Raw genomic sequence first — 26,651 nt, 5'->3', positions numbered from 1 at the left:
ACACACACACACACACACACACACACACACACACACACACACACACACACACACACACACACACACACACACACACACACACACACACACACACACACACACACAGAGGAAGAAAGGCTTTAGAGGGACTACATGTTTATGGCCGTCGACTGTAGTCTGCGGTGTGTTGGAGTGCCATTTTTTGGTTGAGTAACAGGCGACGTGAGGCGATTGGTGTGTCTTGGCCTTTAAGAAAGCAATAGGAACTAACAGGATACCCAATGAGATAACTTCAATAAGTGCTCATCAGAGCTTTTTGAGGTCTTTTGGGATGTCACACTTGAATCTCAAGTGAATCAAGACACATCTACTGTAAGTGAAGTCTTGAAGTGTAATTCCGGCGTAAAATCATCCCAGGGTCTTTTTCGGCAAAGATACTCATTAAATAAGCCATTGAGACCATTTTTTTCGTGTAACAACTATAAACGGATACATCTCAGAGAGGTGCTAACAGCCAAATACGGCTAAAACTGATCAGCTCAGGGCAGCACGGTGAAGGCATTAAAATGTCTTTATCAACAACTAATACTGCTCATAATAACACCAAACCTCTGCAGTAGCATGAGAAGAGTCCTGACACATAAAATAGAGTTTTAAAGACATACCTACTGGCCCCTTTACCAGCTCCTCTCATAGTAAAGTCCATTTAAGCGGATTACCAAAGTCAATCCAAAAGGAAGGAGCCCATTGGTGGCTTTGTTTTCTGTGTAGGGACTCTTCTCATGCTACTGCAGAGGTTTGGGGTTATTTTGAGCAGTATTGGTGGTTAAAAAATACGTTTTAATGCCTTCACCGTGCTGCCCTGAGCTAATCGGTGTTAGCCACATTTGGCTGTTAGCAGCTCTACCGGATTTCTCCGTTAATAGTTGTTACACAAAAAAATAGTCTCGTTGGCTTATTTGATGAGTGTATTTGCCAAAAAAATCGGGATGATTTTATGCTGGAATTTCACTTTAAGTCAAAATGCCAGTCTATGGCATGTGGAAGTACAATAGGTCACAAGTCTACACGGTTTGTTTCAGGTTTTGAGAGTTGCATTTTCTTGATTTCAACTCATCCATCCAAACTTCTATCCATCTTACCTGGGGTTGTCTCTTTCATTAGAAGAGTGGGAAGACAGGTCAGACTGGCGGGACCTCCTCTCCTCTGGGGGAGAATAGGAATGGTATGACTCCATCTCTGATATGTCTGACAGACAGACAGACAAACAGACAGACATCTCAGTTACACACATACAGTAGACTTTTTTCAAGTTAAATCCCACTGTCCAGACTGTACCACCACCACCACCACCACCCCCAGTAGAAAACGGCGTCCTCAGGAAACCCTGACATAAGCTAAGACTCGCCTGGGACAGAGTGAGGACATTATTAGAGATGTCTGTCAGAATTATGAGGACAAACTCTGGTGCCACAGCTCAGTAATCAGGATAAAAGCAGCTAAAACTTCAACTTACTGAATTCATAGTCCAGAAATAATCAGAAACACAGTGTCAATGTGCTGAATAAGAAAATAATTTTTGTGCAATTCATCAATGCAAGGAGTCATCAGGGAGTGCGTCTACTGAGTCAGACAAAGACTGCTGCTCATGCTATATAGCCCCAAAAATCTAGGAAATATAAGAACTACAGTATTTTCAACTCTCTGGAACTGACATTCCAACAAATCACTCATTTTACACAGCGATTGGTCGAAGGTGCGAAAGTTTAACTTTTCTCACAAACTCAACAACCCATGAATGCTTCCAAGTACAGTCCAGCAAAAGACAGAGTTGATGGAGAGAGATTGGGAGTGAGATGTAACCAGGGGGAAGCTATGACAACGGCCTTTTCACCTCACCCTACAGTGTGGATATTCAGAACAGGTACACTTTGAAGTTGCGGTCTAAAGTTAACTAAAGTTACTAAGGGCCTTAAAGAAGACAGGCTCCAATCTTGTCAAACACAGTGTAACTGAACTTAAATGACTTAATTGCATAAAAGATGCCTGGCACCAACATTATAAAAGGTGAGCATTATTCGGCTTGTGTCTGACGTCAAGTCATTGAATGCATGCATTGTTCCTGTTACTATCTTGTGCGAGTATGCACAAGGTACAAAATCCTGCACGTTTAGAGAGATGACTACAGGATACAAATATGCTGATGGACCATGTAAAGCCAGGAGCTGTGGCTAATGACCAATAGAACAAGTGACTTAAATGAGTTTCCTTCACAGGATGTCTGGGCTCACCCTTAACGGATGAGGTTTGCTTGAAACAAACTAGCTTGTACGATTTGTCGTCAAACCACATCTGAAGGCAGAAGGCCTTTTAACTGTTGGCTACAGTAAAAGGCAGGAAAAGCCTGTCCACACTGAAACGGACTAGTTGTACAAATGGGGATAACAGCGTATCGCTCCTTGAAGACATTCTGTTGGCTTTTGGTTGTTGTGACAGAATTAGTTGTCTCATCTCATCTCATCTTCATCCACTTATCCGGGGGTCGGGTCGCGGGGGCTGCTGCTCTAGCAGGGGACCCCAAACTTCCCTTTCCCGGGCCACATTAACCAGCTCTAACTGGGGGATCCCGAGGCGTTCCCAGGCCAGTGTGGAGATATAATCTCTCCACCTAGTCCTGGGTCTTCCCCCGAGGCCTCCTCCCAGCTGGACGTGCCTGGAACACCTCCCTAGGGAGGCGCCCAGGGGGCATCCTTACTAGATGCCCGAACCACCTCAACTGGCTCCTTTCAACGCAATGAAAATTGAGAGCTTGAGAGTTCAAACCCCAGCTACTTTCAGGTTTAAGATGCTGTTCAACAATCTGACAAGCCCTTTGTTGACAGAGTAGCTCTGACCACTTGGGGAAGTTTGGGCCACTGATGATGGATGCCTCCTAGAGGAGCCAGAACCTAAGTTCTACCTTCTGCTGCCTGACACAGTGTCCCATCTGGCCTGGGAAGACCTTGCAATGCCCAGAACTTCCTGGAGGAAATGGCCTAGGAAGGACATTTGAACTGGCCTGCTGCCACTGCGAGCCCCACATCCAGATAAGTGCTGAATGACAGATGGATGCAAATACATTGAACACTATTGAAAAGTGTTGGCCATAAGTACTATCAAAAATGGAGTTTGATGTAATGTGTGTTACTATTCAGGATTATAACTTCAAAGAGCTACAGTAAGACTAATTCCCATTCAGACACTTTCAAGAAATGCTTTCTCATGATCTACTGTATGATCAACTTGGAAGTATCCATACTTTAAAACCCAGAAACAAGCTGGTCCAAAGTGCTTACACACAGCCCCATTGAGAGTGTCTGGCTTTCATTTTGTCCCTGTGATTTCTCTTTCATTTGAAGTGAGCATGGGTGGCAGAGTCTTTGATTTGACTGCTTTCATCCATCAGAGCGTGGCACTGCTCTGAAGAGAAGGAGGGAGGCTGACGATGGAAGCTTGAACAGAAGCCGTTACACCAGGAAACCAGGAACAGAAGAGACATTTGAGGATTCAGGTGTGAGAAGAAAAGCGAGGGAACCACATAAAAGAAAGGGGGGTCTGGCATAGCCTTGTTTCTCCTGGTAATATCTAGTACTTATTGATTAGTGATTAGATGAGGGTTAGAGAGACATTCTGCATGCATGATGGTAACGGGAGGTGACGGAGTTTGAAAAACAAGAGAGCAACATTAAAATAGAAGAGAAAGACAGTGTAAGACAGAGGATGACAGAGACAGACAAATACGAGGATAATGTGTCAAACCTGAAGTGTCGGACAAATTTGTCATAAGCAACATGTATTTTTCAGCAGTTTTGGACAGTGTTTTTCTGTTTGTCCTTTAGAGGCAGGATGGGAAGGATGATGATATGTGCCGTTCTATCCATCTGTTGGTCCATCACACACTCCACAGCAAGGTATCTTCACAACAGACAGAACACATCCTAATCCTTCCGAAGGTTTTTGGTAGTCTCGCATCCAGACTACACTCGAACACAATAGTCTTGGGAGGCGCTAAGCCTGAGCTGCATTAATGGTGCCCTTGATCGTGGAGATAGTGGAAGGGACCCAGGCTATCTTTTTGGTGACTTGACCTTTCCGCTACTGCAAACATAAGGACACTATTTGCTCGTTACAAAAAAGAAATAAAATAATCTAACTGACAGGTTGCAGTGCAAATTCCTCTTTTTCATTTTAATACTTGTTAACCTTTCTCTAGCACACCCTCTGATGTATGATGCATGCATGAGGGTGATTCATCACTAATTCATTTTAATAAAGATATAGGCAGGCGGCATCCTACTCTTTCCATCACCATCAAAGCATGCCGACACAATATCAAAAACTTTACTCATTTTAACTCAAAGATCAGAAAATAAACTCTAGTCCCACAGAGTCTGTGAGTAAATCACCAGTATCCATTTCTCTGTTTTGTAGTCAGAATACAGACACAGCAAAAAAACAAGGAAGCTTACTTGCACATTTTTGACTAAGAAAAAAATTGTGTTTCTAAGCTTTTTTACTATTTGACCAATTTGTGTACTATTTATGCTGATAAACGATAGAATCTAGCCCAGTACTGGTAGTATAGTCTCTCTGCAGAGCACACAGCGTGCCCTGCTTTAGCTGGCCATATTGTACCATACTGCTATGTTTGGTTATGATACCTGTGTGGAGTATTATTTGAATGTTTATGCAAAGACAAAGGGCAAAGTGCTGCAAATTTTATTTGTGCTTTTCAATATAAAACCTGGTGTGTATCAGTACTTTATGAACATTTTAAAGTTGTAATCCATAAGAATTGAGAAGCGTTGTTTCTAGCGGCCGCTTTGGTGGTAAGATGTAACTACAGCCGAACCTCTGGGACCTTGTGACACACACATCATTAAACCTGTTTAAGGCCTGCTACAAAAAAAAACATTCTAGTCTGTATGTTTAGGTCATATCTCCATGACACTGAGGGGGTGAATTATTTTGTACCAGGCTAGTTTTTATTTTATTGGAGGTTAAAGTTAGCTAATTAGGGGCGTGATCTCTTGAGTGACAGCTAGCCTCTGGCCCTCACTTCTCCTCGGAGGTATACGTCAGCCAGATCCCTCCCCCAAACGTCACACACATGCCCTTTTTTGGTAAGAGGAAAATGAGACGGAGTCAAAGACTGACAAGATGGCGGATCCAGTAGGCGAGGACGATTGGATCAAGTTGAGAGAACAGACCCCAAAGGGTATGCTACTGCCATTTTTTATACAGTATGATTTTGACCCTTCTTTGTTCGTAGCATTGGGTGGACACTTTTCCAAACAGAAAAAAGCCGAGTCTGCACAGACTGGCTCCATGTCAGGGCTGTCAGTGGAGTGAAGGGACCCTGTCACAGCAGTAGTATGAGGAGGTTTGTGTGAAATGGAAATGCTGTCAGAGACAACAGTGAGGTGATGAAAGTTCACATATACCACCTGGACAGACAACGGCGAGTTGCTACACTGTTAGGACAAATCATTAATATGTTATCACACTGAAAATTCAACAAACATCTTACCCACTTTATGAGCCACGCTTTGTCATGCAACCTTCTGTATTCACAAAAATAAATCATCACCCTTCATCTGCAACATCATGATTCAAGATTATTAAATAAAGCACATTCATCTGAAGGCAGCTGACTGACTTCTTCCACTGGCATTATTCAACTTCTACACTTAATGAATCACACAATTCAAAGTACATAGTGATTAAAATGTGTTTATTTATTCAGGAGAATGAATCATGTATTAAAAAGTTAAAAGATTTAGAGCAGTATAAAGAGAAGTGCAAAAGGTGTGAAAGCTTTACAACTTAGTCAGGTTGTGTCACAGCCGTTTTACAGCTTAGAGAAAGGCAACAGTGTTACACATGCTGTGTCTTGGGCGGTCCTTCATCTAAAAGTATGACATATTATCTGGAAGAGAAAACACAGAGAGATAGCACTTTTGAGCGATTACAGGGATCGCCTCAAATCAATACGATCAGTTCAGTTTCTAATCCTGCTTGGAGCCTTCAGCCCACAATGAGGTCCTGATTGAATGCTGACCTGCTGGTGACCTCTCTCTTTTCACAGCAGAACACAGAAGCTGAGCAGCTGCGAGCAGAAACTCAACCCTGCTTAGTTTCACATGCTATTTTTATCCGCTTGGACGCATGATATTTTCAACCTTTGTGTGTTTGTAAACATGAGCGGACTATGTCTCTGGAAACAGTTGAAACAATGCCAATGAACACTTTGCTTCGATTCTAGATCCTTCCATTCATAACCTATGTTTTATACGGAGGCTCAAGTGTGGCACAAGGAATAATTAACACCTTTTATTTGTTCATTAAAATTCATTTTGCATTTGTGTTTGCAGTGGAGTGAATTCTGTTTTTCACTTTGACACCAAATCCTCTGCATGTGACATCAGACTCCTGCTACTCCTACTCCTGCTGCTGCTGTACAAAGCGGAACACTTTCACACAAGTGCTGATACGCAAAAATGAACTAAATGGGTTATATTTCTATTTTTAAAAAAAGCAAAATGACTGTGGGGGTGACGGTCGAGTAATATAATCAAGGTTGGGCCAAAAACAGTGTAACACTGACTGTGGCGAGTAGGAACACTTATTTATCAGCTGAACATTGGTGTCAGCTGATATTTGCCCTGTTGACTGAAATCAGGAAATAAGATGATGTTGATGCGGTGGCAGATTATATGAAAGGGGCTGTACTCAAAATTCAGAACATTAATACAGCAGCAAACAGCTATGTTCTCTGTTAAGATATAGTGGAGTAGTTGTGTCCTGAACAGAGAATGATGTCACTCTCCTTATGTGTTTGTTGTAATCTCAGTTACCGTATTTTCCAGACTATAAATCGCACTTTTTTCATGGTTTGGCTGGTCCTGCGACATATACTCAGGTACGAGTTATATGTTTAAATAAACAATTTCAAATGTTGGTTATTTTCACACTGACAGCCGCGAAAGGGTGCTGTAGGCTTGTGTGCCAGTATCTGCTGCTCCTATTACTCCTGTACCACTGAGGATGAAAACGGTAATTGAGCAGCAGAAAGAAAGTTTGGAGTGAGTGAAAAACTTGTCAGGGGCTTGAGTCTGCTGCAATGAAGAAAACAAAAAACACTAATAGCGGGCTAAAAGCTCGATGGTCACAGCTCGAGGAACAAGTTCACAAAAGGGTGCTTGTACAACGTGCTGCCCGGAGAGGCTGGTCAACGGTGCAGTAACGTCTCCACGCCCAGGTAGTTTCCAAGGCCATGGATATTAATGACTTTCTCCTTTGATGAAATGTCTGTTCTTGGTCACTGTTTTTATAAAATAAATTTCCCCCAAAAAAGTGACTTATAGTCCAGTGTGACTTGATGTTTTTTTCTTCTTCATTATGCATTTTTTAGCTGGTGCAAGTTATATTCAGGAGCGACTTATAGTTCAGAAAATACGGTACTCTGTTTGTTGTCGTTCCTGCCACGTTTGAAGGTCAGTGCATGTGGCTGTGAAAAAACAATTATGACTTTATGTACCGTATGAGTGTCTGATACAATTTAACACACAGCAGGTCATTTCTTTAAATCGAATGAGCAATCCTAAGTGTCATCTCAGCCTTACATCAATTCCCAGAGACAGGCTCTTTCAAGATAATTGTAAGGTTGCAGATTAGTTATCACACTAATTTAATTGAATCTGCAGGAACATTTCTGACACTGAGGCCTCTGTAGATCTCTGATTATGAGAATCATTGGATGTATTCCCATCCAGAGTAGCACAACACATTCAGAGCTGTGGGAGACACTGTGGAGCTGATTGGATTGTGTGGCAGGACAGTTGTGGTTTAACCCTAACCCTGTTGGTCAGGCCATGCATTCAGTGACTCACCGTCATTATCAGAGTCGGAGTCTGCTAGGGGTGGGATGCGGACGAGGATCTGACGGCGGTCTCTCTGGACCACCAGCTGCAGCTTGCCCCTCGACTTTTCTATCAGCTTCCCAGCATCATGCAGAGAGAGGTTCTCCGTCACAGTCCCATTAATCTGCAAACAAACAAACACACAGGACAGACAGTCAGAGGCTGCGGCAGCTTTGATTACTGAGGCTTTGGGTCTGCTTTGTAAACCTGGTGAACTTTCATTCTTGTAGCTTCAGGCTGTGAATCTGTATGTATCATATATTTAAATAATCTTGTTTTTTACGAAGAAGGAAAACATAACTTAACAACATGTAAAGTAATGTAAAGTTCCTTTAAATCTAGTGAACAGAATAAGAATCAGAAATACTTTAATAATCCCAGGGGGAAATTTAATTTAAATTTAAACCCTCTGCATTCTGTATCGTAGGAACCCTTGGGGGGTCCCGGGACCCCTGGTTTAAATAAATAAATGTGTGTGCACCTTGAGAATGATGTCTCCCTCCTGCAGGTTCCCGTCCTTGGCTGCCAAGCCTGTGCTGGTCATCTGTTTGATGAAGATCTGACTCCCCAGACGTAGACCATACTCTACAAAAACACACAACACGCCACAGTTAGTGCAAACAAAGATAACATAGGATGAAATTTCTTCCCAAAATAAGTAAATGCAGTTGTTGTTCAGCAGATGATTTGGATGCCTGAATGTTCTACCATGTTTCCCTGTCAAAGAGTGTTTGGGGTGTTGCATTTTAATCAGACTGTAAAGTCCCTTAAGGCATGGGATTTATGGTATTGGGCTATATAAATTGACTGGATGACTGATTTCCCACGAGTAGGGGGCAGGGCGATATGGCAAACATATCATATCACAGTTTTTTTTACAGTAAAAACACAATCACTATTTTATTATGTTGTTTTACATTGATTTTGAATTATTTTGCAATTTACTGAACAGTGCAACCGAAGTATTCCTCTATGTAAAAAAAATAGCCCTAACAGAAAAAATATAACAGAGCATTTAGGCCAAAGAGCCTTCCTGAACATATTTGAATCAATGAGCCAAATACAGTGGACATTTAACAAAGAGCTGCCTAAAGCACCTGTTGCCACTGCTGGCTGTGGTGTGGCTGCTCTCCTCACTGTTTTAGGATTCTGTTGTTTAGGATGCTGTTGTTTAGGTGGTTGAAAAGATCTGTTGTGTTACCATCTGATCTGTGTACCTTGTGTGACTGCAGCCTCTGTGAAGTGACACCGCTGCCTCCTTGTTAAACACATTAGGAGTTTATTTGACATGTATCTGTTTTTTAGGTGCATCAGATGAATTTGGTTCCTCCTTACTTCCCTCATCTACCTGGGATCTCTCAACTGGGAAGTGATTTCAGGAGGCTGGGCCTTATCAAAAATGCATATAATTGGATAAACCCCTTGTCTGTCATCTTTATTGACGTGCTACTTCAACCACTCACATCGAAACCAACCCGTGACGCTGATGAGTGAGGCAGGGAAAAGCCAAACAGCCGACATGGTTTCCACCAACAAAAGCCTTCGGAGCCGTTCTCTGGTGTTCTTTAAAAAAAGAAAGATTCTCTAGATTGGACAACACGGATGAAACAGCTGTCACCTCTGCCACAGTCGTTTCTCTGCTCAACACATCTATAAAATCCCGCCCAGTGGTCCTGATTTGCCTGACCATTTTTTGCGGACTCTGATATCACTTTTCTATGGAGCGAATCCAGATGGTTGATCGGAGCTAGGCGGAGTCAAGACGGAAGCAAGGCGGGACGAAAGTCATCTGCAGAGAGTCAGGTTATCCTCCGAAAGAGTTCATGAACATAAAAGGCTGTTGACTTTCATGTGTTTTACTGCTGCTGTTAGTGTCTTTAGCGTCTGTCCTGTGGCCTATTGACAAGTCAAACACAATATAAATGGTGACAAACATAATGTATCAAATTATAGACCTGTGTCTTTGCTACCTCAGTTTGCTAAAATACTAGAAAAACTATTTGTAAATAGACTTGATGACTTAATTTAGAAAAATTAGTTACTAAGTGACCATCAATATAGGTTTAGGAGTAATCGATCGTCATCTTTATAGCAGTGATGGAATTTGTAAAAAATATATCATCAGCAATGGATAAGAAACAACACACTGTAGGTATATTTATTGATTTACATAAAGCGTTTGATACAATTGATCATTACTTAATTTTTCAGAAATTGAAACAATATGGTATAAGAGGTGTCACGCAAAATTGGTAAAAAAAATATTTAAATAATAGGTTCCAATATGTAAAAATTTAAAATACTGAATCACATTTTAGAATAATAACCTGTGGTGTTCCCCTAGATTCACTTTTGGGACCTAAGTTATTTATACATTATTTAAATGATATCTGTACAGTATCAAGTAAATTGAAATTTGTTACATTTGCGGATGACACACATTTATTTTGTTCAGGACATGAAAGAACTGTTAAAAACGGTGGAAAAGGAATTGATTATGTTAAAAAAAAAGGTTTGATGTTAATAAGTGATCACTAAACTTCACATTTGACACTGTGGTCAGCAGCACTGGAGCCCCTCAGGGCACAGTGCTGACCCCTCTTCTCTTCACCCTGTACACCTCAGACTTCTGCTACAACTCGGAGCTGTGTCATCGGTGTACTTCTGTATGTGACACAGCCATCGTGGGATGTATCAGGGGTGACAGAGAGGAGGAGTATCAGAGTCTGGGATTTTGCTCTCTGGTGTCACACTAACCACCTACAGCTCAACACCTCCAAGACCAAGGAGCTGGTCATTGATTTTGGGAGGTCCAGACCAAGACTGCGACCATTCCTGCTTGAGGGAGCTGAGGTGGAAGCTGTGGACCCATGCAAATACCAGAAGAAACAAGAAACTGGACTGGACAACACACACCAGCCACCTGTACAGAAAGATACAAAGCAGGTTCCACTTCCTGAGTTGACTGCGGTCCTTCATTATGGACAATGCCAGCCACCCCCTGCACACCGTCATCAGCACCCAGAGGAGCCTGTTCAGTGGAAGGCTGCTCCTGCCCAAGTGTAGGACCAACAGGCTCAAGAACTCCTTTGTCCCTCAGGCCATCATCCTCTACAACTCCTCACTCAGGGGGAGGAGGAAAGAGGACAGAAGTGAAGGAGTGGGAGCCACTCACTGTGCAATTAATAATCTACTCTTGCATACCTGGACACTTATCTTCTTTTTTTGTGCAATAACTTTATCCACCACTTAAGTGCAATTATTTAATCTTACTGCTCATTTCTGTCATATACAGTCAAACATATTTGATCCTATACATTTCCTCTACATTTAACTTATCTGATTTAACTTTCTGTGAATTTTCTTTGACCTGTATTCTTACATCTACCTCATATGTATTTGACCAAGAGTTTATTGCTTGCTGTTCATTGTTTTTATACTTTCTGTATGTAAGAGTTTATTGGTTATCCTATACTGTATTTTTTTTTAAAAACCTCCCTTGTGTTTTTTAAGCTGCTGGAAACTCAATTTCCTTGCGGGCGCCATCCCAAAGGATCAAAAAGAGAAGTCTAAGTCTAAGTCTAAGTCTAAATGAAGATAAAACAAAATGTATGGTGTTCAGTGCTGCCAGGGCTAATTGTGAAATAAAACTGAACTTAAATGGAGTTGAAATTGAAACAATGTTGGAAAAAATGTATTTGGGAGTGATCATAGATTTTAAACTTTGTTGGAAGCCACCTATAGACTATACCAAAAGGAAATTATCTAAATATATTGCTATTATTTACAAAACAAGGGATTTGTTGAATAAGAAATGTTATATTGTATTGCTCACTTATAATGCCATATATGTCATACTGTGTTGAAGTTTGGGGAAATGTATATAAAACATATATAGACCCTTTAATTAAACTTCAGAAAAGAGCTATTAGAATAATAAATAAAGCTGGTTATCATGAATCTACTAATCAGTTGTTTATTGAGTCCTGTACCTTAAAATTTTTAGATATTTTGTTTATTTAAAAACAATTGAAATACTGGTCCAAGTTAGGATTAAAAGTGTTCCTGTTTCTATTCACCATTTTTTTAAATTAAGAGAAGAAAATTATGATTTAAGAGAGTTGTGCATCTTTGAGACAAATGAGAATGAGCAAGAAGAAATGTTAAATCCAGATGCGTTTCAATTTTTGTGATGAGTTGAAAATGTGGAGCTCTCTGCTGAGTTTTAAAATAAATAATTAAGGAATACTATGTAAAATGATTAGTATTTAAAACAAATAATAAGGATTATAGCTTAGAGGAAGGTTTTTTTATTATTATTATTATTATTAATTTTTTCATTCCTTTTTTGCATTGCTGATTTTCTGGTATTTATCTTATTTTAATAGATTGTATAGGATAGGCAAAAATAAGCCTCAGCTTCAGCCTATTCCTTTTTCAGTTGGTGATTTATACATTTTTATTATGTAAAATAATCCTTTTCATTTAACTGAAATAAATCATTCAGTCATTCATTAATATATGAGTGGTGTACGGTTACAAGAGGGATTTAAATGAAATCCTGCACATTTGCTTGGCCAACTAAAAAGTGTTTGTGTTTTACCTTCACTGGGTCTGTTTTTCACCAGCAGGACATTGACAGGCTTCTCCAGTGGCTCCAGCTCTTTGGAAGGTTCTGGGGATGGAGGGTTGTCATTAAGCTGCTCTCTGCTCTTATACCTCCCTCCTCTTCCTCCGCCTCCTTCTCCTCGCTCGTACTTGTCCTCCATGCGGTAGCTGTCCCCAGGGCTGCGGCCTCGGCTGTGGTATCTCTGGCGGTCTGCGCTGCTGTCCAGGGCTCGTCCCCGGCTGCCCTCCCTCCTGGATCTGTCGGGGCTGGGAGAAGTCCTCTCCTGGCTCCTTCCGCGGCTCCTTCCTCTCTGATTTGTGTCACGCCCTCTCCTGTACTCTGGGTCCAGGTATCCTTTGCTGTCCAAGGTGTGGTCTCGGCCTTCGTCACGATACCAGCCACTGTCGTTGTCGGCATCGTAGTAGTGGGTGGAGGGGGTGTATTCTCGACTGTCTCCACCTGGGGAGGGGGGTGGCTTCAATGAGTGGACCGCCACCTTACGAGGTCTCTTCACCGTCTGACAAAGAAAGAAAACCAAAGAACAATATACACATACAGTATATGCATATATAAACGTATAATGGAGATCAAAATTATTCTAAATTAAGGGAGAACAAAGTAATGGGAACTTTATGCAGCGACAGTTGAAGGGACGGCTACGACAGTAAAGGAAACCAGTCGTTCTCTTGTAGTAGACAGTTGGACTACAGTGAAATACTGTTGTTTTTTATTGTTCAGAATTTGATGGCTATACCACTGCTGTACTAGCATTTTTTCAAATAACCAAGGCACTTCAACAAATACCTTTATTTTGTGAAAAAAGCTGTGAGCAAAACACTTTCAGATCCCTCCCAGTTATTGGTGTTAATCTGGCACCGGGTGACAATTGACTTCATTGTATACAATATACAACTCCTGGTTACAAGATACCAAGTCGCTTTAAGGAGACTGAAACCCTGAGACAGCAGGTTATCCAGATGAAGACCAAAGGGATGACCCTCTCAGCCATCAGAGAGAGGTTGGGCGTACACACTCCGTGATTTCAAGAAGATTACAAGGACACAGATTAATTTAAGTCCCTCAAAAAGGCCGGTCGTTAACGTAAAACAAGTGCACGAGAGGACAGGATTATGAGAAGACTCTCAATGGGGAATCAGTTCAACACTGCAGCTGGAGTTGGTCTCCAGTTCAGTGCTGAACAGAGGAGAACTGGACAGAGGAGAACTGGTCCAGAGTGACTTCTGTGATGAGAGGACGTTCAGTTTATTTGGGTCTGATAGAAACATTATGTTGGGCGTAGCACTGGGGAAAGACTGAACCCAAAGTGTGTAAAGAAGTCAGTTTACTCTGGAGGAGGAAGTGTCATGGTTTGGGGATGTTTTCTGCAGCAGGAGTTGGGCCTTTTGTACAGGTACATGGCAGGGTGAATGCAAATGTTTATGTTAACCTCCTTCAGCAACATGCAATACCGTTACTGCAAGTGACTCCCAATCAGCTGTAATTTTCATACAAGACAATGTCCCCTGTCACACTGCAAAACAGGTGAAGCAGTTCACTGAAGCTAAGCATACTGGAACAATGAAATGGTCAGAGTCCAGATCTAAACCCCATAGATAATCTCTGGAAAATCCTTGTCAACAACGTAATGTGTAAGAAACCCACTCCAGTTAGTGAACTGTGGAAGAGACTGAGTCAGAATGGACCAAGATCAAACCAGAGCAGTGTGAGAAACTAGTGATGTCCTGTGGGCGCAGATGTGCTGAAGTCATTCAAAGCTGTGGCCTCTAAACATTGGTGAAATCTTCTCTTCTGACACAGTAGTTACTGTTCTCCAATTTGGATCACTGTTTTTTTTCACAAAATAAAGGTGTCAGAGAGACAGAGAGCAGGGCAGGGAAGAAGCTGTTTATGGTGCTGTGGGAAAAACTGCAACCATCGTCCACTATCGGAGCCAAGTTCCACCAATTCCGATAGTCCGCCCAAATTCTTGAGGAAAACCCTTGTCCCTCTGTTAGACACTTGAAAATGGGCAGGTGGTTTCACCTTCCAGCATGACAACGACCCAAAACAACACAGTGGCTAAAGGACAGGAAGGTGAATGTCCTAGAGTGGCCCAGTCAGAGCCCTGACCTGAATCCTACAGAACATCTGTGGATGGACTTGAAGAGTGCAGTCAATCACTGCTTGACTTTCTATAGGCACTGTATCTATATGTAGGAATGCATCAAGCCTAGTTCAGACCAAGGATTTGTGACGAGATCAAACTCTTTCAGATCGTTGCAGGGGAAAGCTGCAGACGTGTGAACTGGCCTGTCTCATCTCGACTCAGCTGGCTGATTGTGTTGCCTGTGACTCAACTTGTCAAGTCTCCAGCAGCTGGTTTTAGAAAATAAGACACATTGCCTGTTTCAACAGCCAATTAGCTCAGAGCAAAGTCAGCTGGTCAAATCCGTTACAAGCTGTCAGCTGGTTGAAAGTTTTATACAGAGGAAAGAAAAAATCATCTCAACAATTTGTTGTCTGTATGTCTTATGGATTGTGTTTGCAAGTATTATTCAAGTATCTCACTAAATTATGTATCCTCATTTTTATTTTAAGCTTATAGACCGTTTATAAAATGTTACAGACTGGTACAATGTCAGTAGGTGTAGGTTTTCAACTCATCTTGTCGTAAACATCAAATAACGACTTAAAACCAACAGGGATTTTTATGATCTTCCTCACAGAAGTCCAGAAACCAGGATGGTAATAAAATCAATGACGGCAACGCAAACCAGCAAACAAATCCTTGTGTTGTAGGCTGCTATGACAACGCACAGTGTAACGGTAACAGAGGATGAGGGATAACTCCCAACAAGCAGAACTGATAACTTATGTTTGTTAACCTTGACTAAAGGTTATCTGCTTGTTCTATTGACCATCTAAAACAACAATGCAGAAACAACATCTTTGTTGTTTTATCTTAGGTTTAAAGAAAAGGACAAACGCCCACAGACAGACTTCACAGGTTACTTATTTGTTCAGCAAGACTAAAAACACTCAAGAGAAAGGCATAAAAAAGAATCCCGGCTTCAAAATAAAAGGCTTCTATGCCTGATTCTCTTAGACAGAGTGGGAGTAAAGATATAGCTGGATATCGTGAAAGTGGAGATTTAAAGCAGCAAATCAGATTCCCTCGACATGTCAGGCTTTTATATTTAGCTGTGTGGAGCAGTGAGATTAGCCCAGTATACACACGGGACACAAACACTGCTACTTTTAGAACTGAAGCAGCGTGAGAAGCAGCCAGGCTGAAAGCTTGAGATGTTACTGTGCAGGAGACTTAAAACCACATGCACACTATCTGTTCCTGTAGATGTACAGTGCTACATTATAGCAAATGGTAAGTTCAGTCCTCTTTTCCTCCTCACCAGTCCTGGCTCACCCTGCAAGATCTGAATTGTGCTCTGCTTCCAAACAATGGCCCTCATTTATCAATCTTGCGTGAAAACGAGCGCAAATCTGAGCGCAGAATTGGTCGTACGACAGGACACACGTGTGATTTATGAAACATTCGTATCTGACCAATCTCAGCGTACGAATGAGCGGGCCTTGATAAATGCGGCGGCTGAATCCGATGGTCATTAACTATTACGCCTTTAAATATTCCTGGTTCGGAGGCCTTGCCCACTGAGGTCAAACATGGAGAGACGAAACGCTGGTAAGAAAAGAAACTTTTCCGACACAGAGATCGACATCCGTCATGGAGCAAAATAAAGATGTGCTTTTTGGCAGTCTTAAGAGTGGAATAAAAGGGGCCCATAAAAACGCTGTATGGAAAAGAATAACGAAGGCAGTCAACCTGAAGCAGCGCTCCACTGTGACCCGTGTGCGTGTGTGCGCACTGTTGAACCTGCGCTCCTGCTCTGTAGCGGGGTTCGCCAGCGGGGTTATTAGTTATTCTGTTAGAGGATAACCTTTGTCACCTAGAAGAACCATACAGAGATGTTAATCATCTGATCGTACACGATCTCAGACCTGACGTGAGATTTGATCTAAGCTCCCGCTCACGTCCGAATTGATAAATGCCGAAGTTTTTGGTTTGAAATGGTCGTACGCACATTTTTCTGCTGTACGTTTGTTTGATAAATGAGGGCCATTGTGTCTAAAAATGTATATACCCTGGAGATGGAAAGTAGAGGACAACATTATTAGAACTTGATTTATTCTGAAATACTGTTATTTTTTAATGTTCAGAATTTGATAGAATATCCATTGTAGTTATACTCTGCTGTACTAGTATGTTGTTTTAAAATAACTAAGGCACTTCAACCAAAACCTTTATTTAGTGAAAAAAGCAGTGATCAAAATTAGAGTAATTACAGTACCTACTGTGTCAGAACAGAAGATTTCAGCAGAATGTTTTCTTCTCTAGGATTCAGAAATGAACAGGAAGTGTAGAGGCCACAGCTTTGAATGACTTCAGCACATCTGCACCCACAGGACATCACTAGTTTCTCACACTGCTCTGGTTTGATCTGCGTCCATTCTGACTCAGTCTCTCCACAGTTCACTAACTGGAGTGGGTTTCTTACACATTACTCTGTTGACAGGGATTTTCCAGAGATTCTCTATGGGGTTTAGATCTGGACTCTGACACTTCCTTCTCCAAATTGAACTGACTTCTTTACACACTGGGTTCAGTCGTTCCCAGATGCCGAACATAATGTTTCCATCAGACCCAAATAAATTAAACTTTAGCAATGTCATGCCATGGTTTGGGGGATGTTTTCTGCAGCAGGAGTTTGGCCTCTTGTTCAGCTAGAGGGCAGGGTGAATGCAAATGTTTATGTGAACCTCCTTCAGCAACATGCAATACCTCCGCTGCAACTGTCTCCCAATCAGCTGCAATTCTCCTACAGTACAATGTCCCCTGTCACACTATAAAACAGGTGAAGCAGTTCACTGAAGCTCAGAATATTGAAACAATGAAATGGTCAGAGTCCAGATCTAAACCCCATAGAGAAACTCTGGATAATCTTTAGCTACAAAGTAATGTGTAAGAAACCCACTACAGTTAGTGAACTGTGGAAGAGACTGAGTCAGAATGGACCCAGATCAAACTAGAGCAGTGTGAGAAACTAGTGATGTCCTGTGGGCGCAGATGTGCTGAAGTCATTCAAAGCTGTGGCCTCTACACTTCCTGTTCATTTTTTAATCCTAGAGAAGAAAACATTGTTGAAATCTTCTCTTCTGACACAGTGGTTACTGTTCTCTAAGTCTGATCACTGTTGTTTTTCACTTAATAAAGGTTTATGTTGAAGTGCCTTGGTTATTTAAAAAAAACATGCAGCAGTGGGATAGACACAGTGGATATTCTATCAAATTATGAACAATAAAAAAATAAAAGTATTTCAGAATGAATTAAATATGAATACTTTGTTTCTCTAATTTTGATCTCCACTGTATGATATAAAATATTGCTCACAACAGCAGACTGTAAGCTCCAATGATGGTGAATCCAATCAGGCCTTCTTTAACCCTTTAAAACCAACACACACTTTCATGAGCTGAGCTCACACTGAGGGAAACTTGTTCTCCAGGCTGCAACACACCCCAATCTCTGATCCAATTGACTGCGGTCCAGTTGCGTTGTAGGTAATGTAAGCGCCAGGTTTTGACAAGAAAAGAGAATGTGTACAATAAAAAAGATGATATCTCTGGTTCTGCTTCATCAAGTCTGATCCTTTTTTGTATCTGTCCTTGTGAGCGACAATCTTGTGTTTCCCATAGCTAAATCTGCACTCTTTTCCTAACCAGACGAATCTGCTGAGCTCGTGTTTCATTTGCTTTTTTACAAATTTTTTGCCCCTCCCATTTCTGGCAACTTGAGATCTGATGGGCCAATCACAGCTGATTATCTCATGTGAGGTGAGTTTAAAACGATGACTGACAGAGAAGCATTGTTGAATATAGTTACTGAACATAACTGGTATTCTCCTTCCAGCGTAGCTTACCAGGCTCATGAAAAGCCGATGAAATATTCAAACTAGGCGGCGCTGATCAAATATGAGTCAACAATACCTATTTCTCTCCTCAAATGTTTTGAGGAGACACATTTTAGTTAATGTTCAGCTTTGATTTGAGAAAAGTTTTTGACCTGGCCACCATTTATTCCGTGATTCAAAGCTGGCCAAGGACCAAGCATGTGTCGCTAAGTGCTACGTCATTTCGTTGCTGTGATTGGTTGTAGGTCACGTTTTTGTTGCTCTGATTGATGATGGTAGGTTTGTCTGGTAATCGTAAGGTTCCTGGTTTGATCCCTGCTCCTCCAGAGAGTATCGAAGTGTCCTTCTTAACCTTTCCTGACAGCCTCTGCCGCCAGTGTGTAAATGGGTGAATGTTGGCATGTGTTGTAAAGCACTTTGAGTGGTCAGTATGGTAGGAAAGCATTATATAAATGCAGAGGTGGTTAGTGCTGAAGGTGTGTCACATCAATCCATCTCTCTGGAGTGTGTTTGTTGTGTTTGCAGAGCTGCAGTGATGACCTTAGACCTTTCAGCTCGTCACTACTGACTCGGGGTCGGTTTACGCTTCATCAGAATTACTATGGTCGTTCGTAGTGTCGGAATGTGTAGCCAAAGTGCTTATAGCTGTTCTGTAAGGCACTTGAAAGATGAGTGGAAAACTCTAAGTCAGGGGGATATAATGAAATAATCAAATTCCACTTCCTTTTTTTAAATCTGTATAAAATATGTCTGAAGTGGTAGGTGAACCAGCAGTTGTTTGTTTTGAGACCAACCATTCCTTCATAATGATAGTTGTTTTTCATTGCATGTTAACTTACTATGATGGAACTGGGAACAGGGAAATGTGAGCTGTCATGTCAATGTGCAAAAGGACACTCCTTGTGTGTGGTTCATACTCACTATTTTAGCCACTTTACCACATTTACGGAGGGATTGCACAGCAAAGGAATGAGGCACGTTGTCCATGGGGATGGAGTTGACCTGAATGACACGATCATTCTCACTGGACAAAAGAAGATGCACACACATAATATTGTTATATATATTAAGAAATTGTGAGAACAAAATAAATATCAGAATGACAACATTAAAACAGTTTTGCAAATAATACAGTCCTGCTTTGTGGCAATTAATATTTCCACTAAATTTGATTGCAGGAAATTCTAGAAATCTAGAGCAGTGATTCCCAGCCGGTGGTACATTAAAGCTGCAGTCGGCAAGTCTGGCAGGCTCAGTCAAATTACTTATGTCAGTGCACCCATTTCTGTGAATGCGCTCGTCTCTTCCCTCATCAATAAACGGCTTGGAGTACACGCTACACAGAGGTAGGCTGGCTAACTTACTCATAGATAGAAATTGCTAAGGTCATTTAGCGTATGCCTAGCTGGTGATATTGTAGGGGGGATCTGTGGCTTTGCACGAACTGTGCCTGACAGTCAGCTCTCACAAAGCTCTGCGCTGAGTGGACAGGATGATACGGGCACGGTGGATTTTTGATTTTTTTTCCCCCCCAAAACTGGATGATTTATGTTGTTCTATCGGAGCATAGTGTCAGCTTCAGTTTATATGATCAAACAAAAATTGCAGACTGTAGCTTTAAATATTGTGGTGCAGCTCAACTAAAAGAACATAACATTTTCATAAAAAATAAACAGTAAAAATCCATATATTGAGTCAGATGTAAATTTAACACAATGTGTTGTAACTACATGAACAGCAGTTAGCGAGCGGAGTAGTCTAAACAGTTAGCTAAAAGTCATGTCCAAATGCTTATAAAGAAGCTAAAAATAATGAATACACAGTTCAAATAGTTAGTGAACCAAAAGAAATGGAAAAATGGCTACAAGAGTTACTAAAAGCGAAAATACGCAGTTAAAATAGTTAGCTAAAAGTAATAGCTAAATAGTTGAAATAGCTGAAAAGCTAAAAGTAGACTAATGGCTAAATGCTCGAAAAACATAAGCTTAAAAATAATGGTATATACACATTTCAAATAGTAAGTTACCTAAAAGTAATACAAAATGGCTAAAAGAGTTAACTAAAAGTAGTGAATATGTAGTTGAAATAGGACTAAACGTAATAGCTAAATGGTTGAATTAGCTATCTTCTGTCTTCCTTACTAGTAGTAAGAAAAAATATTTAAAATAACCATTTATCTAAGGCATAATTAACTCAGTATTGTACTCTGGAATTCCTGTACAATTATTTCACTATATAACACTACACAACACAAGCAGTTTGGAGTTAATTTAGAGTTATATTTAGTAATTTTAGCATTGATTTTTTTATTTTTTCATTTATCTAGCTCTGACAATTGTGCTAACTCAGCTGCATGCTAGTTGCAGATTTCCTCAGCGTGTTGACTGAGCTGAGCGGAAAGTCTAGGGTGATTAACAGTGACTTGTAGGAGAGGTGAGGTTGTGGATTTGACAGTTAAACCAGTACACAGGGAATTGAGGAGGATTTGCTCACTGTTTGACAGACTTACAAGAGTAATCCATCTGCTGGTCCTCCCTGCAGCACGTCTGACACAATGATTGACGTCTCACCGTTGTCAACGTTGGGGTTGTCCCGCCCACCTGACACAGCGATGCCGAAACCCATCTTAGAGTCCTACAGTAAAATAAATCAACGACCTGTGACTCAGACAGAACGGGACTCACAATAACACAGTGTGTCAATCAATTTCTTGCAGACAGACGACGAGGCGCTGACTGTTTGGTTTTTGTATACTGCATGTGGTGTCAACCCTGTCCCATTAGAATCACCTGTATGAACCACTTAATGGTTTGAACTTGTATATTTTGGAAGGAACATGAAGGCTGCTGTGATTAAGTGCAATGCCAATGTTTTGGCCATTCCATGAAGAGTTACCTCGTTGAACTGCAAATGGTTGTCATACACAGCAGAGGGCTGTTATGCTGGAGAGGAGTTAGCTTCTCAAATGCTGTTAGATCATGGTTTGGTAAAATATTGAAAGAGTAAATATGTCATATGGCATGTTTTAAGTCAGCACTCAGTAACACTGGGCCTCATGCATGAAACGTTGGTATGCACAGCCTTGGTCTTACATGTGCGTATGTAGGAGGGGTTGCCTTCTCTCTCCCTCAGGGGGGGCACTAACTGTGGTGACACCTCTAAGGCCGGCCTGATAGCTCAAAGATGCCAGCCAAAGGCAAAGGACATCAGTCCTGGGTCTTTCTGCCTTCGCCCCCGCTATGCTCTCAAACCCCCTTTCCTGGGATGAAAATAAAGGATTATTTTATATTTATGGAGACATATGGACGCCTCTCCCTCTCTCTCTTGACCTTTTGCTCTTTAAGAGGTATTTGGTGGACAAGGAGGGTAAGATTTTCTCTTTGGACGAATAGGCTCTTGAACAAAGTCACACACAATCTCTGAAGCAGGCTGTTAAATGTGAAATGAAACACCCTTAAGACACCCTTACACACCCTTAAGCCAGTAGGCACAACTTGCATTTCATGCAGTGAAATATTAATAATGATGATGGCAAAGCAATTTCTTAATGAAAACACAGAATTAATTATTATTTATAATTGTAATAATTTCAACAGTTTACACAAAATTATTATGTGGAAGCCTACACGATAGAAAAGACCCACTGACCTGGGGAAACGCAAACAGTTCTGTGGGTACGCTGTTGGATTGGAGATGGGCTTAAGTGTTATTATATGATCGAAAAAGTCTGTGTTATAACCTTTCGACATAAATCCAACTTAATATTTAGGTGATAAGCAGAAACTGACACACTGGCTCAGTGGTGGAGCGCACAATCAATATAGTGAAAGAAAGGCCGGAGGCAGGTAGCACGCTCTTATACACACCTATAAAATGTTCCAGGGCAGTAAAGTGGGGAGGCAATGGCGCCTATAGAAAGTCATGATACCCTTTTGAAATAGTCACTTTGAAATGAAAACAGAATAAAAGATAGATTTTTTTCCAGCATGATTTACAAATTTTGCCTTACAACAACATTCAAGTGAATTTGTTTTCAAAATTTCAGAAAATTAATAAAAAATGAAAAACTAGAAAAGCAGTGTTGTAAAGTGATGAGTACCTTTAGAATAACCGTTATAAACATTCTCAGGTTTAACCAATCACCTTCCAGATCACACACCAGGCTAATTGGCCTCCACCTGACATCAACTGTGGTGGTTTTGATTTGACTTTAGAATAAAATCAGCTGTTCCTTTGATTTTACTTCAGAATAAAATCAGCTGTTCCTTTGATTATTTCAGAATAATATCAGCTGTTCCTTTGATTTGACTTCAGAATAAAATCAGCTGTTCCTTGATTTGACTTCAGAATAAAATCAGCTGTTCCTTTGATTTGACTTCAGAATAAAATCAGCTCTTTTTTTGATTACTTCAGAATAAAATCAGCTGTTCCTTTGATTTTACTTCAGAATAAAATCAGCTGTTCCTTTGATTTTACTTCAGAATAAAAATCAGCTGTTCCTTTGATTTTACTTCAGAATAAAATCAGCTGTTCCTTTGATTTTACTTCAGAATAAAATCAGCTGTTCCTTTGATTTGACTTCAGAATAAATTCAGCTGTTCCTTTGATTTGACTTCAGAATAAAATCAGCTGTTCCTTTTATTTGACTTCAGAATAAAATAAGCTGTTCTTTGATTTGACTTCAGAATAAAATCAGCTGTTCTTTGATTTTACTTCAGAACAAAATCATCTGTTTCTTTGATTTGACTTCAGAATAACATCAGCTGTTCCTTTGATTTGACTTCAGAATAAAATCAGCTGTTCCTTTGATTTTACTTCAGAATAAAATCAGCTGTTCTTTGATTTGACTTCAGAATAAAATCAGCTGTTCCTTTGATTTGATTTCAGAATAAAATCAGCTGTTCCTTTGATTTGACTTCAGAATAAAATCAGCTGTTCCTTTGATTTTACTTCAGAATAAAATCAGCTGTTCTTTGATTTGACTTCAGAATAAAATCAGCTGTTCCTTTGATTTGATTTCAGAATAAAATCAGCTGTTCCTTTGATTACTTCAGAATAAAATCAGCTGTTCCTTTGATTTTACTTCAGAATAAAATCAGCTGTTCCTTGAGGATTCCTCTCCTAGTACTTTATGCTAACACAAATAATTCACCATGGTTGGAAAGATGCTTTCAAAAAAGCTCAGGGTAAAGTTATGGATAGGAACAAGTTAGGAGAAGGATATAAACAGATTTCAAAGGCTTTAACTGTCCCTCTGAGGACCTTTCAGTGTATTGTCCAGAAGTGGAAGGAATATGGATCCACCCAGACCTGGCCTAGATCGGGCCGCCCCTCCAAACTGGAGGACCGAGCCAGGAAAAGATTGATCACGGAAGCTACCAAGGTGACCTTGAAGGAGTTAAAGTCTAAATGGCAGAGGTTGGTCCATCTGTGCATGTGACAACAATTTCACAAGTTCTATATGTTTGCAGGGTGGAGAGAAAGAAGCCTCATCTGAAAATATTTCACACTGAGTCTCGCAAAAAAAAAAACATTTTGAAGATTATGATGCCATGTGGCGAAGGGTTATATGTAGAGATGCACGATCCCGTTTTTTCTGATCCAATCCGATACCTGGTCCAAGCGTATCGTCCGATACCTGATACTGATCCGATCCTACTGTTGAATGACTGGATCAGAATGCTGGACCTCATTCATCCGATATCCGACCCAACTCATTAGTCAATATCGGAGTAGATATCCGATCTGGGTATCTGATCAGTGCATCTCTAGTTATATAGTCAGGTGAGACCAAAACTCCAAGCACCAATACTGCATGAAAAGTGGGATTTGCGGAAGTGAGTTTGATAGGATGATTAACATTGCTATCGTCCATTAGGATAAGTCCCCTGTTCAGTGTTTACTACGAATGATAAGAAAACACAAGAAAATTACTTATTTAAATCTTTAACAGTGCCTGACATTTTAAAACCCTTGACATGTTTAGTATAAAAGTATAAAAATCCTATCTGGAAAATGGTTTTATATATAAAAATATTTCCATATTTACACCAAAGAGGTTATAATAATTTTATAATATTATTGGCTCTTTGTTTAAACTTTACACTAAACAGTCTAGAGTTAACTATGGACACAAAATCCAAGCAGTGGTCGTGGGGAGGAGACAAACTGTCTCCTTGGTCGTTGTCAGAGGTACAGAACAAACTACAGGGACAATAGCTAATGTTAGCATTCATGCTAACACTACTTTCTAACAGTGCCATTGACTCACTAAACGTTAGTAACTACCAAAGTAACTTAACACCCGGCTTCACAAAAAGCTGAGACTGTGTAGAGTGTAAGTTAGTGGACCAGTTTGTGGTTTGTGACTGTTCTCTTGTTTGTTGTTGTTGTTGTTTTTTACAGAGCTGTTGGCCATCGAGGGGGCCCTGTTTCAGAACAGAGGCCCAACAAACTCTGAGCCTCTGCCTGACCTTTGAGTTGATCCTGAGATGGAAGCTCCCCCTTTTCTGAACAACTGATCAGAGTTACTTCAATCAACTCTGAGTAGGTTGACGATTCACCATGGCTACAGGTAAATAAAAGGCAGAGCCTCCATTTTAATCCTGTGGATGAAGAGATATGAATGCATTTACTGTATATGCACCTGTGCATCATTTAGTCTGATGCCATGTGGCAAAAGGTTATATGGTCGGTTGAGACCAAAACTGAACTTTTTGGGCTGAACTCTAAGCTCTATGTTTGGCATACATCAAACACAGCACGACACCCAGAACACCCCATCCCTACAGTGAAGCATGGTGGTGGCAGCATTATGTTGTGGGCTTGTTTCTGGGCAGGGACTGGGCACTTGGTCAGGACTGAAGGGAAAATGGATGCTGCCAAGTCCACCCAAATCCTTGAGGAAAAACCTTGTCCCACTGTTAGATACTTGAAAATGGGCAGTTGGTTTCACCTTCCAGCATGACAACGACCCAAAACACACCTCCATAAAAACAACACAGTGGCTAAAGGACAGGAAGATGAATGTCCTAGAGTGGCCAAGTCAGAGCCCTGACCTGAATCCTACAGAACATCTGTGGATGGACTTGAAGAGTGCAGTCCATCACCGCTCACCACAGAATCTGACTGAACTCCAACAATTCCGCAGGAAGAATGGGGAAATATTCTCCAATCTAGGTGCACAAAGCTGATAGAGACAAATCCAAACAGACTGATGGCTGTGATTAAAGCAAAAGGTGCCTCCACAAAGGATTACATCTGGGGACTCATCACTTTTCCAAAACAGCTGTTCCAGTTTGTTTTTCTTTTTGCTGCCCTGGAGTGGCATTACCATGTCTTTTTCTTTCTTTTCTTCTTTGTCTGGGTGTAAGATGACCTGTCAAATATCATTGGCGCTGAAGTCGGCTGCCCTTATACGGATTATTGGTGCATTATCCTATGCTTATTCCAAACTGCCTGGCACGCACATCCAAATTAAGATCACATGCAATGCATTGCATGCAACATACTCAGGAGGGTAAGAACAGATTGGCAGTCAGAGCACGTCTTATGAAGCCCTTGTAGGATTTTCTTATGTTCCTCTTATCGCTTTGTGCAGAACAAATAGGAAATAATTAAATATGGATTGGTCCTCCCTTAAAGAGAGACAAAGTTTATCTCATACCTGCTCTACATCTCCTTCCAGCATACACTGTTGTTAATAGAGAGAGGGACTACTGAAGGCTCATTCAGTACACTGACGGATGTAATGATGTATGACTGACGTTAAAGAATTCAAAATATGCATAACTTGAATGCTAAAGGATGTTCAAGAGCAGGATATCTTCTTTATCAGGAGTTATCTGTCTGATGTTGGGGGATTGATAAATGCATAATTTGGTCACTGGACGCTTCAGGTTGATGTATAAATAGATGGATGGATGTTAGTGAATGAACTCACCCGCTGCAGAGTGACTGAGTACTGCTCCCAGACCATCTCTTCCATCCCTGAGCTCTAAAGGGAACACAGACACCACAAGGTCAGCAAACACTGCATCTCAACACCAGTGACACATTCAGCAGCATGAAGTCAATAACCATTCCGAAAAAAACTAAGATGTAAAGAAGCATGCG

The 26,651-nt window shown here is 40.9% G+C and overlaps 1 protein-coding gene across 2 annotated transcripts in view; it reads right to left on the bottom strand.

Annotated features, from left to right (window-relative positions):
- Window positions 1-26,651, bottom strand: part of tjp2b (tight junction protein 2b (zona occludens 2)) — a 123,938-nt gene that overhangs the window by 41,516 nt on the left and 55,771 nt on the right. For both annotated transcript variants that reach the window (XM_083912188.1, XM_083912189.1), the window contains exons 2-8: window positions 26,479-26,532; window positions 21,046-21,170; window positions 19,458-19,560; window positions 12,544-13,066; window positions 8,422-8,525; window positions 7,911-8,064; window positions 1,122-1,227 (exon numbers count right to left, since the gene is read on the bottom strand). In XM_083912188.1, the coding sequence (XP_083768314.1) occupies window positions 1,122-1,227; window positions 7,911-8,064; window positions 8,422-8,525; window positions 12,544-13,066; window positions 19,458-19,560; window positions 21,046-21,170; window positions 26,479-26,532 (1,169 nt within the window). The remainder of the gene's footprint in view (window positions 1-1,121; window positions 1,228-7,910; window positions 8,065-8,421; window positions 8,526-12,543; window positions 13,067-19,457; window positions 19,561-21,045; window positions 21,171-26,478; window positions 26,533-26,651) is intronic.

The sequence above is a fragment of the Echiichthys vipera genome (assembly GCF_963691815.1).
Source record: "Echiichthys vipera genome assembly, chromosome: 4".
NCBI lineage: Eukaryota > Metazoa > Chordata > Actinopteri > Perciformes > Trachinidae > Echiichthys > Echiichthys vipera.
This window is presented reverse-complemented; position numbering and strand designations above follow the sequence as displayed.